This window comes from Fukomys damarensis, unplaced genomic scaffold (assembly GCF_012274545.1).
Source record: "Fukomys damarensis isolate Sample0158 unplaced genomic scaffold, DMR_v1.0_HiC HiC_scaffold_24, whole genome shotgun sequence".
Classification (NCBI taxonomy): domain Eukaryota; kingdom Metazoa; phylum Chordata; class Mammalia; order Rodentia; family Bathyergidae; genus Fukomys; species Fukomys damarensis.
This window is the reverse complement of record NW_022900936.1, coordinates 31,683,730-31,701,437: the sequence shown is the minus strand read 5'-3', so window position 1 is coordinate 31,701,437 and position 17,708 is coordinate 31,683,730. Positions and strand designations below refer to the sequence as shown.

At 34.0% G+C, this 17,708-nt stretch overlaps 1 protein-coding gene across 1 annotated transcript in view; it reads left to right on the top strand.

Annotated features, from left to right (window-relative positions):
- The window catches only part of Gbe1 (1,4-alpha-glucan branching enzyme 1), a 267,726-nt gene extending 262,569 nt beyond the window's left edge, over positions 1-5,157 (top strand). Inside the window, exon 16 of the mRNA XM_010602875.3 lies at positions 4,244-5,157. Coding sequence (XP_010601177.1) covers positions 4,244-4,300 — 57 coding nt within the window. The 3' untranslated portion in view covers positions 4,301-5,157. The remainder of the gene's footprint in view (positions 1-4,243) is intronic.
- Positions 5,158-17,708: the final 12,551 nt, after the last annotated feature.

The window sequence follows — 17,708 nt, the reverse complement described above, 5'->3', positions numbered from 1 at the left end:
ACCTAAAACATACATATGAAGAATAAAATTACTTCATGTCACTTTCATTTTTCAAAATAAGTTGTAAAAGTTCTCTACATAAAGTGAGTGTATGTAGACTTAAAAGGTCTGATATGCTTCTGAGAAATGTTTTCATCCTATCAAAATTATATCTGAATGTGTTTTTGCTAAATTTAACAACATCTAAGAAAATTTAGAAATTAGCCTTTGTAGTATTAAACCTTTCTTGTGTAAACATTTTCTCTTTGCAGATGTTTAACACTTATTTTAAAAAATTATGTGAATAATTTTTACAACTCAATTATGATCCTAGAGAAAAACAACACAGCCTGGTAGACATACTGTAATAAATCTCACTGTGTGATCAGTTACCGTTTTAGCCATACTAATAATTACTTAGTAATGATGATATTATAGTAAAAATAACAACATATTAGCAAGCATTTGACTCTCAGTAAAGGAATTGGATTGTTCCGCACTCTTCCACTTCCTTCAGATAAATTGATAATGAATATAGCTAGCAAAAATGAAACACATAGCTGTATTGTCTCATTTGTACCTAGTATGATCCTTCTTACCAAATGTTTAAAGAAAGGCTAATAAATATACAGGGTATATATGTTTACCAGTATGAATTATGTGTAACATGCAAGTCCAGTAGCACTTGGCTGTGTGTGAGAAATTGAAATTATAAAGTGTGCTATTTAAATATATTTAAGTATTTATATTTCAATCTAGTTATATTCATGTTTCTTTTTTCTGTGTGAATTAAAATTGGCTTTTCAGTTAAAATTATACAAAGAAAGTATGGAGGCAAAATTGAGTACTGAATTTTAGGGATCCCAACCTGTTCGTGTTTCTAATTGTGTCCTCACAGGGATTAGTTTTGATTATTGTTAGTTCTTTAGTATAATTGGTAGTCATTTCCTAACTACTTAGAAAATTGTTTATATATGAAAAACTCTAATAAAGAAGAAAACTCAAAATTGAATAAATAGTCATAGTTAGAAAAATCACTTGCTTGGAGAGATTCTATCATGTTGCTTGTACCACATAAATCTTAAAGCAACATAAATGCATTCTGGTACTTAACATTGCAGTAAAACATATAATTACATAATATCCTTGTTAATGATATAATATAATAATCAAATGGAGTTTTTGAGCAGACAGTATTAAGAGGTCTCTAAGTGTGACTGGAACTGGCAATATAAGACTCCTTACATTAAATCAACCAGCATCATTGTTTAGAATTCTTAGAGCATTTTTTTAAAGCACTAAATGCAAAAATGAATATTTGTTATATATATTGTGAACTTAAACTTCTACTAGAACTCTTTTCTTTATTATAAATATAAGCTAGCTAAAATAGAAATTCCAGAGATTGCGACTGCTTATAAATTGTCAGTACAGTATATATTTATTATTATGTTCCATTTGTAAAATTATTTTAAGGTTGGGCCCAGAATAGATGTCATAATTCATAGAATCCAAATAGGAGATTGATGGGGTTTTTCCTGATACGTCATTGTCCACACACTGGGAGGACTTGCCATCGCATGTCGTAGACCTGATTAATGTGTTTCACTGCAACTTTATCAGGAAACTGGACTTAACAAAGTCCTTTTATCAGTATAATGGGACAATACCTTATCAGACAAACATTTTTAATGTAGACAGAACTGAATTTTTTGTGTGCAGTTTCTGGTGCAAGAGAGAGATTTAAATTGATCTTCAATTTTAAATTGTTTTATGGAAAAAACAATCAGAACAATTCTGATTAGAACCTACTATTTCACCGATTAGATAAAACCCAGTAACTGCTATCTTTAAGACTAAATATGTAAACTAACTCCTTAAATGAATATATGAGAAACTCCTTTGGAAGTCTACATAAGGGCACATCAGGCTTAGTTTGGGTTCATTTTGATGACTTTGGGAAGGAATGAGATGGATCAGACTATTGATTTCTTTCTCCTGCTTTTGGTCTCTGTTGCTTTTGTTTGTAGCTTGATTGTGGAAATATTCCAGCCTTTGGCCTGAAGCTGCCTGCCTGTATTGTTAATACCCCTGTATTTTTTGTGGGTATTTCCTGCTTCCTATATCAATCTCATACCATCTGACCCATCTCACAGAGAAAACACTACACAGAAGATATTTTGTTAGGAATTAAATTCCGATGTGGTTTAAAAGTTGTATGATATTAAATACAGTGTGCAAATTATGGGGAAACAGACTGTAGGTTTGCAATATCTGATTTCCTCACACTTAATGACTATAGGGATGTAATATTTGTCTTTTTGGAAATACTTGATTGCAATCCAGACTGCAAGTCATTGAGCTACATAGTAGTGATTGCTAACATTTGTGCATTTTTTCTCACATGAATATCATTTTCTAAATCACTATTTACAATCACTATTTTGTTTAATTGAAGATTAGAAAAATTGTTCTCTATGTATTACATCCCGTAAGTTTCATAAAATGCTAATATTTTAAAATTACCTTTAAGTTTTGAAGTTCAAAACTAACCAGTTTATTAGGGTGTCTGGTATATATGAATATTAAATATATATAAATATTAAATGTATATATGCACACATTTCTTGCAGATAACTGAAGGGAAAGCATTTTGTTCATTTGTAAAGTTAAGATACTTTGGACATACAAGTCTCATTCAGTGAAAATCAACTGTTTTATTTTTTTTTTATAAAACTGCCTGCTTTAAAAGCACTTTTATTTTAACCATCAGTCAAGCTTTTGCTTAACGATAAGATAACTAAATATGGTAAAATATTAATAAAGTCAGAAATGGAGAAAGATTGTCAAAATGATGAGAATAATCTGCACTGTTATTTTTACTGGTAACTTAATAGTTAAGTATATTATGCATAGAATAGCACGTAGGTAAAATTTCAAGTTCACATCACCTAAATTGTATAAAAATTATTTCAGATATAAGCACATTAGAGGATATCTTTGAAATATGCACACATTGATCCACTGTTAATCCTTTATCCATTAGACATTGTTTTAGACATCACTGGCACCTGCTTTGTCCAATGACACCAGATAAGTGTGAGAAATTAAAAGACATATACATTTACCCTTGTAAATCTCATAGTCCGTGGGGAGGGCAAAACGAATGCTATGATCGAAGATGAAGTAGAGAACCTATTGTATCTGGGATTGTCAAAGAAAGCTTCCCCAAGGAGCTGGAATATTTACTCGTACATGTTTGCAATACATAATGAATGCATTCATTGTGGGTAGTTTACTCACATTTATATCCAACCTTAATGCTTTTACTTCCCTCCCTACTCCCTCTATCCTTAGGTCTCCTACTTCAAAAAGGTCTACCTTTTTCCTATTATTGTATCTATCTTTTGTTTTCCTCTTTAAATTATTTATACTTGGGTTTCTCATATAGGAAAAACCATGTGATTTTTAAACTGTCTGATTTATTTCACTTAGCATTATGGCCACAAGGTGCATCATTTCCTAGAAATGACTCAAATGTATCCTTCTTTATGACTGGAGCTGATTTTTAAAGATCCAAGACAGATAGAAACAAGCAAAGCAAAGAGTGTTTGGAGCTGAAAGCACGTTATAGGCAGATTCAGAAACAAAGAGTTTGAAATATTCAAGGAACTAGAAAGCTGCAGTCACTGGGGCCTGGTAAATGAGGGGAGAAGAGGCAAGTGTTCAAATAAGCTGGGATGTCAGAAATAGGCAAGAAGGAGCTGAGTCAGATCTGTGCAGGGCATTGAAGAAACATGTATTTCACGTGGAAATGCAAGCTTTTTGGTTGGATTAAATTAAAGTTAAAGATGGGCCTAACACCCTTATATTTCAGTTTTTGTTCTTAAAGTTTCTTGAGTCAAAGCCAAGCTTTGATTCTTGCTTTTATCCATCCAAGTAGAGTAACACTTTGAACTCTAAAGCAGCCTTCCTTCACTACTCGATTGTGCCTAAATATGGCAGTAAGAGTGTCATTTATGTCACTCCTATATGATGTACATTTTTTGTACATAGTAGGGAGCCCTCTTGTGGCGATTGCTTTAAACTACTCCTACATTGCTGCCAGAGCTGTTGGAAGTGTGATCTTGAGCCTTTGAAGAGCTGGTAGAATTGTGAAAATAACTGTACCTTTAGTGAAATATGAGTCTGTGTCATTTGACATAATGACAGCATGGTCAATATTTCTTTCAACTGCGCTGACATGATTGTATTGACGACCTAGGTGTACATTCCAAGCCGAGTGGCCCTCGTCCTTCAGAATGTGGATCTGCCAAACTGAAGAGATCTGATTTCTGCTCCACTACTTGCAGATATGTGTTTTCTTTGCTGGCTCATATTGTCACAGAGTTTATAATGTGTAAGCTTTTCAAAGTACAGCTACCTAGCCAAAATGTCAGATTGAAATTCAGTATTATATATGCAACTATATCAAGCTTTTCTTTAAGTAGAGAGAGTGATATATTTAAAATTTGGGGATTATGTATTTTCAAGTCATTTGAGCAGCTAGAATTTTCCAATAAAGTATAATGTATGTCTTAAAACCATTTTACTTTCCTAGGTAAGCATTTAATCCTTTTAATTTCAAATTTGAATTATGTATGATACAACAGTTATTTCTGTTGAATGTATACAGCGTATCAAGATGGATACTTGATGGCCTTATTTGTATCTATTTGTCTAAATTATGACACACCAAGTTTGTTTCTCTGGGTTTCATTCAAGTTGAAATGAAATACTGTAATAAATATATAGTAGTAATAATATAAAATTAAGTATTGTATCAAAGGTAATATAAAGCCCATGCCTGTGAACTTACCTATGCCTCATTTTGCATTAAGTATTTTATGATCTGTTCATATACTATTTTGGTAAATGTCTATATCTCAGTTTTCTGAAGACTTGGAATGGAAATTGTAGCATATCATAAAATGTCTTTTGCTTTCAGTCAATTAAAAACTTGCTAAATTGCCTTTGCTGCTGTTTATTTGGCTATTGTAGGCATTGATTTGGAATGAATGTTAAAATGCCTGTTCTCAGATCTGACAGCTTTCCCACATATGTTTGCATGTGAATGATGTGCTAGGAAACAGATTATTTTTCTTTTCTTTTCTTTCCTTTTTTTTGTACCTGGCATTGAACTTGGGACCTTGCACTTGCAAGGCAGGCGGCAGCACCACTGAGCTAAATCCCCAGGCCGGATTATTTTTCTTTTGGGGGGAAACATCTAGTATTTTTAAATCATATTAACCAATTCTTATATCTAAGCCCCCATTCAGCAGTACAGCTGAGCACTTTTAGAAGCTGAATTAATTATCTGGATTCATCAGAATACTCTTTCATGAAACTGCCATTCAATTATTAAATAGTGGGTCAAAGGCTTCACATCACTGGTATTCAGTTCACTCATACTCGAGAAATTATGATGCCTATAATGTTATTTTAAAGATCTCATTTTCCCCCTAATATCAGTATGGCTACTTGGTGGTTTTATTTGTTCGGCTGGTTTTTTTTAGCCTGATTTTTTTTTATGATTAATAATGAATACTTCTTTACATAGTCAGTGATGGGTGAGATATTAACTGTCATCTTTAAACTGTTTTGAGTAAGTCCTAGAATATTTAGGCCTGGAATGTGTTCTTTACTTTAAATTCCAAATAAAATAGTAGTCTGACTTGCTGAAAGACTCAACAGTGTCAGCTGATGATGGTATGCACAGGGAATATCATTCATATGATCCATGATATTTTCCTCTTCACAGGGATATATGAATATCCTAGCACTGCCATGATCTCTGTTATCTACCTGCTATTAATAATAACACATGTAGCCATGATGTTTTATGTTCTAGTTTAGAATTTACTCTTGCATTTGTTAAGTGATATGCTATTCTTCTATCAAAGACATTTTTAAATGACAAGAAATTAGCATCCAGAATTTCATTGTTTCCTTTCTGGCAGTGTTGAAAGACCAGAGTATTGATAGCTATATTTTCAGTACATTTATTGATGTGCAAGATGTTCTTTAGATTTCACAGTCTAAAGTTAGATTTTTACCAATGTAATGTAAGTTACTTGCCATTCTCAAGTGCCCACATACACAAACACACCAAAAAGAGTAATAAATCTGTGTTGCTAGGTAGGAATTATAGTAATACAGGGAAAAGAATAAAATATTAAGAGTCCAAAATCAAATGCAGGGTTTTTTTTCTCTTTCTCTCTCTCGTGGTTTGGACAGTTTTTATACAGCATTCTAATTTTCTAGTATATTTCACTATGGGACTTTTGTTTTAATATCAGTGACATACATAAAACATTTTTTTCCCTCTGTTGTCTTTACTACTAGCATGAGAAGTGAGAGTAACCCATCTTTGTTGACTAAGAATATTTTTGTTGGTTTAATTTTTATGTCTAAAAGACACAGATGATTACAGATTTCTTTGAATCATTTTCTAATATTTGCGAGCAAGTGCTAATTATTGCTTTATTTTCCAAAATGATACTTCCTGCAATGCTGGTAATGGTCAGCATTTTAGTTTGATATTATCCTACTCAGAAATAGGATTTTGTAGTAGCCAAAAATCAAATTGTAAATATTTTTTCCTACAGTGTTTCCTACTTTATTCCACTTGAATTCTGAGAGTCAGTGCCTCTCATATTTTCTCTTCTGTAAGTTTGATATTTCTCACTCTGCCTTGTTCATAGCTGATGTATTTATCTCTAACATGAAACAAGGAATTTAACCACCACGTTCCTCAAGTTCAAAAAGTAACTGGTGACAATGACTGACTTTTCTCAAGGCAACTGTGAAGAATGAAGGTATTCTTTTTTCCTCAGACTAAAGTACTCCCTTTAGCAATAGCAATCCAACATTTGTCACCAATCAGGGTTATAGCCATCACTACGCAGGACCATACAGGTGCTTGCCTGAATAAGGAGCCTATTCTTCAAATAATACACAAGAGTGTGCAGAAGATCTAGGGAAAAACAGAGTGTTTTCCTCTCAAGTCAGCTTCCAGCTTCAGGACAGATACCTTTCACTCTCTCTGGTCCTACGGCCATTGACTTTGACAGTGACAGCAATATAAAACAGCTTGCTGTTGCTCTTCCAGTTTTGGTATAGGAGCAAACCTATCTGATAGAAGCCAAAACGGGGAAGCAGTATTCTCTTTGGCCTTGTGCCTTTCATACTATTTCTTTTTTACCTATTTTTATTTTAGCTCTGAATTTGGGTTCTTTAGAGTGGTGGAGTTCATTTATCATTCCTTATAAGGGGATGAGCACTGAGCTGTGAACTTTTCTAGGTAAAATATTCTGATGAAAGAAAATAGAAATCTGAGGCAGAGCAGTGTCATGTCCTTTATTCAGTGGAGTTCATTTATCATTCACAATGTGTTAGAATTGAAATGTAGATAAATTTTCTCACTAAAGCCAGCTTTAAGAGAAAAAGAATCAAATGAACTCCTTACTAATTTCTCTTCTTTATTTTCTTATTCATGATGATTTGTAGAGGATTCCAGAGAAACATTCATACTTTCAGGCAAAATTTCTTAATTGGTATATGTGAAGAACTAAGATGCAGTAGCTGTAAGTGTTTTTGTCTCTCTAATTAGAAGTTTGCATCAGGATTTAACTCTTGGCAGAAATTGTGCAGAAAAAGTTATGTTTACTTATAAGAAACAATTATTTGGTACTAGATACTCTTATGCTAAAGGGCACAACATTTGGAAGCTTATTTATGACCTAATTTTTCCCATAATTTCTGTTCAATCAGAAAGGTGTTTGGCCCTTGTTGTGTGAACTGTGGGTCAATTTAATTGAGAAGTATGGCACAGTGAATAGAAGACTGTTCCTGTCCAGGTTACAAAGCTATTAAAGGGAAAGGGTGGGGGCATTGCCATTGATGATATAAATGTCATTAGTTAACCAATAGCTAGATACGTGAATAGTGAGTCGGTGATTTTGACATCTTCCAAGTTTATTATCAGGGATACATCTACCTCCATCATATGTCAGTAACTCAGGGCTTCTGCACTAAGTTTTCACTCTGTGGTCTGCTTTTTACCAGAGTTTTGCATTTCCTTCATCATTACAGATGATGCAGATTTCCAGTCATCCGTTTATACTTTTTTTTTTGCTTATACTATCTTTTTCTCTAGTGTACAGTAATTTCCCAGTGAATTTCTTTCCCCTGTGGTCAATGTAGTGACCCCTTAGCATTTTCAGCTATTGTAATTTCTAGTCTTGTGAATGTAAGTTTACGACCTATTCATAGTAACCAAAAGGGCAATGTAACCTGAGTACTAAGTCAAATAGCAACAGGAGCACAGCAACTAAATGTTGAGGATCTCCATTCCTTTCCTTCTTCCCCTTGACCCACACAGCCTAGAAGAGGCCACTGGCAGAAGGATAAATGCCTGCAGCGTCTTGGAAATTGTAAGGGAGAAGTCACACTTAGAGAGATAGTCTAGTGCATCATACTTTGACTTGAAAGCCTCCTCTCATCAGAAACACATTTTCATTAAATAAACATTTGCACAACTAAATCTTAATTTATTGAAGAAGAGAGAAATACCACCAGTAATCTAAAATGTTGACAGTTTTCTGGCATATATAGTAACACAATGCAAAGCAGAAAATTAACAACCGAAAAACAAAACAAAAAAAATTTACCACACCTAATTACTTTTCCACAAAGGATATAAATTTAAAATTTTCAAATTATTTATAAATACTTATATAAATTAAACTAGGAGATGATCCCCGGTAACAAATATATATATGGAGAAAGCTGCACATGTGTGGGAAAACTCATACATGGTTTTATAATATATATATGACTATACAAATATACACATAATTTGCAGATTAGCTGATTATACACAAATTTCACAGATTCCAGTATTTATCTAAAATAAATAAATATCTTGATCTCTTTGAAATAGTAATACTCAGGTACTTACCTGGTTTAGTTACAAACATAAAATATAAATTTTATTTGAATTTAAAGAAATGACCAAATCTATGTAGTGAAATAAGGTATATGTTTCAAATGCTTTTGAGAATCTTTTTCCTGTCTTTTATTTTTCTTCTAGAAAGAAGGGAGAGAGAAATGAAGTTGCCTTTTAACTTTCTTATTTACATCCCAAGACTTTTTAACTGAGCTTGTATTCTCACTTTCATTCAATAAAGCAATATAAATGATTAAAAACTATATAATTTTATTACATGAATCCCCCTAACTATTATGAATTGTTGGTTAAAATTGATCATATGAGTTAGGTTCTACATACACTTTCTTAAGAAAATTGGGTATCAGTGAGACTTTTCAATTTAGAAAAACCAGTAGAATATATAAATCTTTTCTAAACATATTTTTAAAGGTATCATGTACTGGCTACCATGTATTGAAAGCTTTTGTATTTCTGTGCCTTCTGTTAGACATTTTATAGGCTTTTTAGTCTGAATCCTATGCAAACTATGCAAAACGACAATTACTGTCCTCTTGTGTTTAGGAGTGTGCTTATTCAAACTATGCTTCGCTGTCTTTCATGCTATTTCCACACACACACACACACACACACACACACACACACACACACACACACAATCATTAGAAATCTCTAGATCAAGGGTCAAAAATTGGCATTCCAAGGAAAAACTGCCCAAAGTCTCCATTCTGTAGGCTCTCTTCAATTGTTTCCTTTGAAGTACACAAGCTTTTCAACTTGATATAAATCCCATTTGTTGATTTTTGGTATTATTTCTTGTGCCACTGAGATTTTGTTCAGAAAGTCCTTACCTAAAGGACTAACAGCTATAATATACAAAGAGCTCAAAAAACTAGACCTTGCAAAATAAAAGAGCCAATCAAAAAAAAAAAAATGGGCAACGGAAATGAATACACAATTTTTGGAGTAAGAGATACAACTCTCCAGTAACTACATGAACAAGTTTGCAGTGTTACTGGCTATTAGAGTAATGCAAATTGAAATAATACTGAGACACCATCTTACTCCAGAAAGAATGGCCTTTATCAAATCAAATAATGCCAAATGTTGACAAGGATGTAGTGGAGTACAAAACCTTCTACATTGTTTGCGGGAATATTTACTAGTACAACAAGTTTGGAAATCAATATGGAGATTTCTCAAAAAAAAAATAAAACTAGCAATTCTGTTTGCCTCAACTATTCCTCTTCTGAATATATGAAGTCATGGTATTACACAGATACATGCATACCCATGTTATAGGTGCATAATTTATAATAGCTAAATCTTAGAAAGGATCTATATGCCCATTAACAGATGAATGACTCAAGCAAGTGTGGTGTTTATACACAATGAAGTACTACTCTGCCATAAAGAATGATAAACTTGAGGCATTCCTAGGTATGTGAATGCACTTTAATATTTAATATTTAATAATATTTAGTGAATTAAATACCTCATGCTCTTTTCTTATAGGAGAAACCCAAAATATGTATAAAGGCCAAAATAAAAGATAGGTAATAGAAAGTAGGGAGATCTTCAAGAGTTGGAGGCAGTAGGGAGGGTTGGAGGAATTGGGGACAAAAACATGAAGAGGGAGAGCTGGCCTGCAGCTGGCACCCTAGCCACCGACCTTGGCAGCAGACTGGTAAGAAGCGGAGCCGCACTGGCTCCCACAGCCCCCCCCCCCACAGCAATCCTTCCATGCACCTCCGGCCTCCTGGCTGTGCTAGTACCTAGATCCACATCACAGAAGCACTGGGGGGGGGGATCATAAAGGCCTTGTCCTGAGCTCTAGACTCGATTTTTATTTAAATCAAATAATTTAAAGTGATAGATTAATAACTACCATAAATTGTCATTGTCTAAGCTGTGTTTCATGTTTTTGTGTTGCTGATTGTATCATTTGGACTAAGATGTTGTGATTGATCTAATCAGTTGTCCTTCCTGGTATAATGAAAAAAGAGATTGCCTCAGAGTCATCAGAGACTCAAAACTTAAAGACAAACTATAACACGAATATCAAACTACTAACCCAGTTATCAAATGAAGGACAGTACATACAACAAAAATAGAAATGGGAAGAAATTCAAACATGGCTCAAGCATAAAACAGACTTCCAGCTTACCAAAGGCATATTCTGGGGGAAATGAGGTGGAAAGGTCTGGGGATCTACAACCTGGAGACCCTGAAATGATAGCAAAGATGAATGAGGTTCTAGAAAAATTCAAAACAGAAATAATTTCCCAGATAACTACAAAAATGGTAAACAGAATGAATGACATGATTAGAGACTCTAGAAGAGAAACAGATTAAAAAAAAAAAATACATGAGCTCAGTACCATGATAGAAGCCGTGAATGCCCAGCATAGGACAGAAGTGGAAACCATGAATACCCAACGTAGGAAAGAAATGGAATCCATGAATTATATTCAAACAGATCTATTGAAAGTTTACATACCAGACTGAGCCAATCTGAACACAGGATATCAGATACAGAACACAGGATAGAGATCAGTGACCATGAAAAGAAGGATCTCTTAAAAATAGTAAGGAAACATGAGAAATCAACCCAACAGCTCCTAGATGATACAAAGAAGAATAATATAAGACTGATAGGAGTCCATGAAAAAGCATGAGAAAGTACAAATGACATAAAAAAACTGTTCACAGAATCAATGACAGAAAACTTTCTAAACAGAGCAAAAGAATTTGACATAAAGATAAGTGAGCCATACAGGACTCCCAACTAGCCATGATCAAAAATATCTACACATAGACATATAATAGTCAAGATCCCAGAAACCCAACAGAAGAACAAAACACTACAAGCAGTTAAAGAAACAAATTGCATGCAAAGGAAAGCCCATCAGAATCACAACAGACTTTTCAACACAAATCCTCAAGTCAGGGAGAGCCTGTAGTGAGGTATTTCAAGCCCTAAAAGAAAACAACCTCAAATCTAAATTGATATATATCCTGTAAAACTATCTTTCAGAAATTGATGAGAATATAAGATACTTCCCTGACTAAGAACACCTGAGAAATTTCATGAATACGAAACCAGCACTCAAAACTATTTCAAATAATATCCTAGAAAAAAACAATGAAGACTACAACTCCATGAGGTCCACCAGTGCATATCCAGCAGGCAAGGCAAGAAATTAAAGTAAGAGGGGGAAAAATTAGAGACACCAACAGCATAATAACATGATAAGTCAGTATGTATCAGTTATAATCACTAATGTTAATGGCCTCAATTCACCAAGAGAAATCGACTGGCAGAATGGATTCAGAAGCAAAATCTAGCAATGTGCTGTATATAAGAAATACACCTAGTCCAAAATGAAGCTCATAGAATGAAAGTGAATGGAGAGAAAATAATTCTCCATGAGACAAGAACCCAGAACAAATCAGGGGTAGCTATCTCATTTGCAGACAAAGTAAATTTCAAAACAAAACTATTTGATTGGATAACGAAGATGTGTTTTTTTTTCTATAAAATGGAATACTACTCAGCCAGAATGAGAAATTAGATTCATTTATAGGAAAATGGATACATATTGAGGATATACTCTTAAGTGAAATAAATAAGTCACACATACATAAATACTGAATAGTTTCTCTGGTGTGAAAAGCTATAATAGTACATAAGATCCTAATGAGGAAATTGACCATGTGAAATGGGAAGAAAAGGGCTAAAGGTGTAGGGAAAATGGAAAGGGTAGGGGCAAGCTAATAAGGGAAAAGAAAAAATGGAAATAAAGTGTTTGTAAATGGGGAGGGGAAGAGGGGGTGAAGGGAGGGCATGGACAAGGGGAAAAAAGTGAGAACCAAGACTTGTCGTGTACAGGTACAAGATCCCAATAATGAATGTAATTGTACTGTATACCAAAAATGTACCAATAAACTCAATAAAAAATTATTTGAGAGACAAAGAAAGTTATTTCATCCTTGTAAAAGGAACAATCCAAAAGGAAGAGATGCCAATCATAAATATATATGCACCAAATACTAATGCCCCCAACTATGCAAAACAAATATTAAGAGGCATGAAAAATCAAATCAAACTAATGCAATTGTAGTGGGGGACCTAAATACCCCACTGTCACAAATAGGTCATCTAGGAAAAAAAAATCAACAATGAAATAATAGAACTGAACAAATGGACTTAACAGATATCTACAGAGTATTCCACCCCACAAAATCAGAATATACATTCTTTTCAGCTGCACACGAGTCATTGTCTAAACTAGACCACATACCAGCTCATAGAACATGTTCAAGTAAATGTAAAGGAGTTGAAGTTATCCCATATATATTATCAGACTACATTACAATTAAATTGGAGAGCAATAGAAACCACAAGAACTTCACAAACACATGGAAATTGAAATACACTCTCCTGAACAACCAATGGATCATAGTTGAAATTACAAAATATTGGACGGTTTTTACAAATAAATTATAATGCCAATACAACATATAGGAATCTATGGGACACAATGAAAACAGTTCTATGAGAGAAATTTATAGCACTTAATGCCCACACTAGGAAAACAGAGCAAGTTCAAATAAACAACCTAATGCTGAATCTTAAAGCTTCTAGAAAAAGAGGAGCAAGACAAACTCAAAGCTTGTACAAGGGAGGAAATTATAAAGATCATAGCAGAAATCAATGCAATGAAGACTGAGAGAATTATACAAATATCAATGAATCAAAGAGTTTTTTTTCAAAAGAATAAAATTGATAAACCCTTAGCCAATCTTATCCAAAAAAAGAAAGAAAAGGTTCAAATCCATGCAATTAGGAATGAAAAAGTTGAAGTCACAACAGATCCAAAAGAAATCCAGAGGATCATCAGTACCTACTCTGAGAACCTATACGCTAATAAAATGGAAAACACAGAAGAAATGGACAGGTTTCTCAGCACATATGAGTTACCAAAGTTGAATGAAGAAGATACAAAAATTCTAAATGCCCCAATTACAATCAGTGAAATTGAAAATATATTTAAAAATTTACCAACAAAGAAAAGCCCAGGTCCTGATGGATTCACTGCTGAATTCTACATAACATTTAGAGAGGAACAACTGCCAATATTCTTTAAACTTTTTAATGAAATTGAAAGGGAAGCAATAGTTCAAAATTCATTCCTGGAAGCAAGTGTTACTTTGTTTCCCAAAGTAGGGAAAGACCCAACCATAAAAGAGAACTACTGACCAATCTCCCTAATGAACATAGATGCAAAAATCCTCAATAAGATACTGGCAAACAGAGTACATGGGGTCATCAAGAAGATCACACACCCTGACCAAGTCGGATTTATCCCAGAGATGCAAGGATGGTTCAACATACATAAATGAATAAATGTAACACACTATATTAACAGAGTCAATAAAAAACCATATGATTATCTCAATAGATACAGAAAAAGCATTTCACAAAATCCATCACCCATTCATGATAAAAACCCTGCAGAAAGTTGGAATAGATAGTCTTTATCTCAACTTGATAAATGCTATCTATGATAAGCCAACAGCCAACATCATACTAAATGGTCAGAAACTGAAAACCTTCACACTAAAATCAGGAACTAGACAAGAATGTCCATTGTCACCACTCTTGTTCAATATAGTTCTGGAAACATTAGCCATGGCAATTATACAAGAAAAAGAAATAAAAGCAATAAAGATAGGAGAGGAAGAAGTTAAACTGTCATTATTTGCTGATGATATGATAGTCTACATAGAAGACCCAAAAAACTCCACCAGAAGACTTCTAGGCTTAATTGACAGATTCAGTAGAATAGCTAGATATGAGGTAAACACTTTTAAAATCAATATCCTTCTTGTACACATATAACAGACTCATTGAGAGAGAAGTTAGGGAAACAATACCTTTCACAATAACATCCAAAAAATGAAATGTCTAGGAATCACTCTAGCAGAGGAAGCAAAAGACCTCTGAACTGAGAACTACAACAATCTGAGAATAGAAATTGAAGAGGATATAAGGAAATGGAAAGACATCCCTTGTTCCTGGGTAGGAAGAACCAATGTAGTGAAAATGGCCATACTTCCAAAACTGCTTTACAGATTTACTATAATCCCCCCAAAAAGACCAACAGTGTATTTCACTGTACTAGAGAAAACAGTACAAAAATTCATTTGGAACCAGAAGAGACCTAGAACAGCAAAAGCTATTCTACACAACACTGACATGGCAGGGAGTATCAAAATCCCCAACTTGAAACTATACTACAAAGCCACTGTGATAAAAACAGCATGGTACTGGCAAAGAAACAGATCTAAGTATCAGTGAAATAGATTAGAAGATGTAGAAATAGCTCCAGAGGTACTCAGCTACCTCATCTTTGACAAAGGAGCTGCCATCCTCAGTGGAGGAAAGATAGCCTCTTTAAAAAATGGTGTTGGAAAAACTGTATTTCAACTTGCCAAAGATTAAAACTAGACCCACATCTTTCACCATGCACTAAACTAAAATCCAATTGGATTTAAGATATAAATATTAAAATAGAAGCACTAAAACCTGTTGGAAGATAAGCTAAGTAGAACTCTTGAAGATATTGGCCTAGGAAAAGACTTTGTGAACAAATCCTCAGCAGCACAGGAACTAGCACAAAGAATAAATAATTGGGATCACATCTTTTAAAAAATCATCTGCACTGCCATAGAAATTATAAGCAGAGCTAAGGGACAACGCACAATGTGGCAAAAAAATTTACCAGCTGTTCCTCAGACAAAGGTCTACTATCTAGAATATATAAAGAACTCAGAAAAATAAGACCCCACAAACATAAAGACCCAATTAAAAAATGGGCATCTGAAATGTACAAACATTTCTCAGACAAAGAAGTAGAAATAGCAAATAAACATATGAAAATATGTTCCACATCACTGGTCATTCCAGAGATGCAGATGAAAACAACACTGAGATTCCACCTTAACCCACAAAGAATGGCTGCCATAAAGAAATCACACAATAACAAATGTTGGCGGAGTTGTGGGGAGAAAGGAATCCTTCTCCATTGTGGGTGGGAGTGCAGACTGGTGGAACCACTGTGGAAATCAATATGGAGATGCCTCAAACAACTAGGATTGGAAGTCCCATTTGACCCAGCTATACCCTACTGGGTACCTTCCCCAGGGAATTAAAAGAATCATACCACAGTGATATATGCTCACCCATGTTTATAGCAACACAGTTTGTAACAGCTAAAACTTGGAAACATCCCAATTGCCTAGCACCTGGAGACTAGATAAAGAAGATGTTTTTTGTTGTTTTTTTTTTTAATGAGTACTACTCAGCCATAAAAACAGAGAAACTAAACACGTTTATAGCCAAGTGGATTCACACTGAGGACATACTCTTAAGTGAAATTAATAGGACACATGTGTAATATGATATAGTTTCTCTGGTGTGATAAACTAAAAGTATAAAGAAGGGTCAAAATGTATAATTGATATTTTGTAATAGGATGAAAATATCTTGGGCAAATGGGAGGCGTAGGGTAAAGGTAAGAAGGGAAGAGAAAAAATTTAAAAAATGGAAACAAATTATTTGTAAATAGGGAAGTGTTGAGGGGGAAAGGGAGGCTAGGGGAATGGGGAAAACATAAGAACAAAGGTATGTCAGATAAAGGTGCAAGATCCCCATGATGAATGTAACTGCTGTATATCTAAGATGTACCAATAAAAATGTTTACAACAATTAAAAGGTGTTATTTGCATATACCAACTCTCCATAATACATGTAATCATGTGCTGAAAATATGTTCTAATAAAAGGGAAAAAGGCTTTCTCTGTTGTATTATTTATCTGTTTTCTTAACTTTGTTTGGATTCCTTCGATGCAGCAAGAGTGGAATCTGAACCCAAACCGCAGGCTGCAGTGGCTCAGGCTCCGTGAGCGTTAGCTCACTCCTTGTAATTTAGCAGAGAGATTGCACCAGGGAATGTACTCTGTGTTTCTTCACAATTTTCCACTCTTATTCTCACTTTCTCATTCTTTTCCTTGGTTATCTTACCTCATAATTACTATGTCTTGATAATACTTATCCGCATTTCATTGTTATTTTCATGTGACTGTCATTAGAACTAAGAATTATTGTTTGTTTCTACTTTAGTCATCTTTTTAAAAAAGTTTCTGAGCACGTTATTCTTATCTTAATGCCTTTGCTCAAATTCTTTATTCTACCCATTTACAGGAAGAAAAATTATTACTTTATGATCTAATTTTAGTATATGTGCTGCCAAAGCAAGCACATTACTCTATGATCTGAAAAGAATGCCCTTCGAAGCAGAAGGTAGAATGGTAATTTCTAGGAGCTTGGGTCCCTTTGGAGTGGGAGACAGATGTTGATAGTTTGGATTTGACAGAATAAATAACCTCTAGAAATTATTCTACAGCATTGTAAGTATAGCTAACAGCAATGTACTGTATGCTTGAACATTGGAAAAGAGTATGAGTTGTGATAGAAACGTGGAGTAAATGTTTAAAAAATGATTACAGTAAAAGACACATTTGCTATTAATTCAACTCAAATACTCCTCATCACTTTGAACACATTTATGCAATCATTCTTCCCACATTCTGAAGCAGTTTTGGAAGTCCATTTTGGTGAGTACATGTAGCTATGCTATTGTGTCTGCCTCGATGTTCTGAATCATTAAAACTG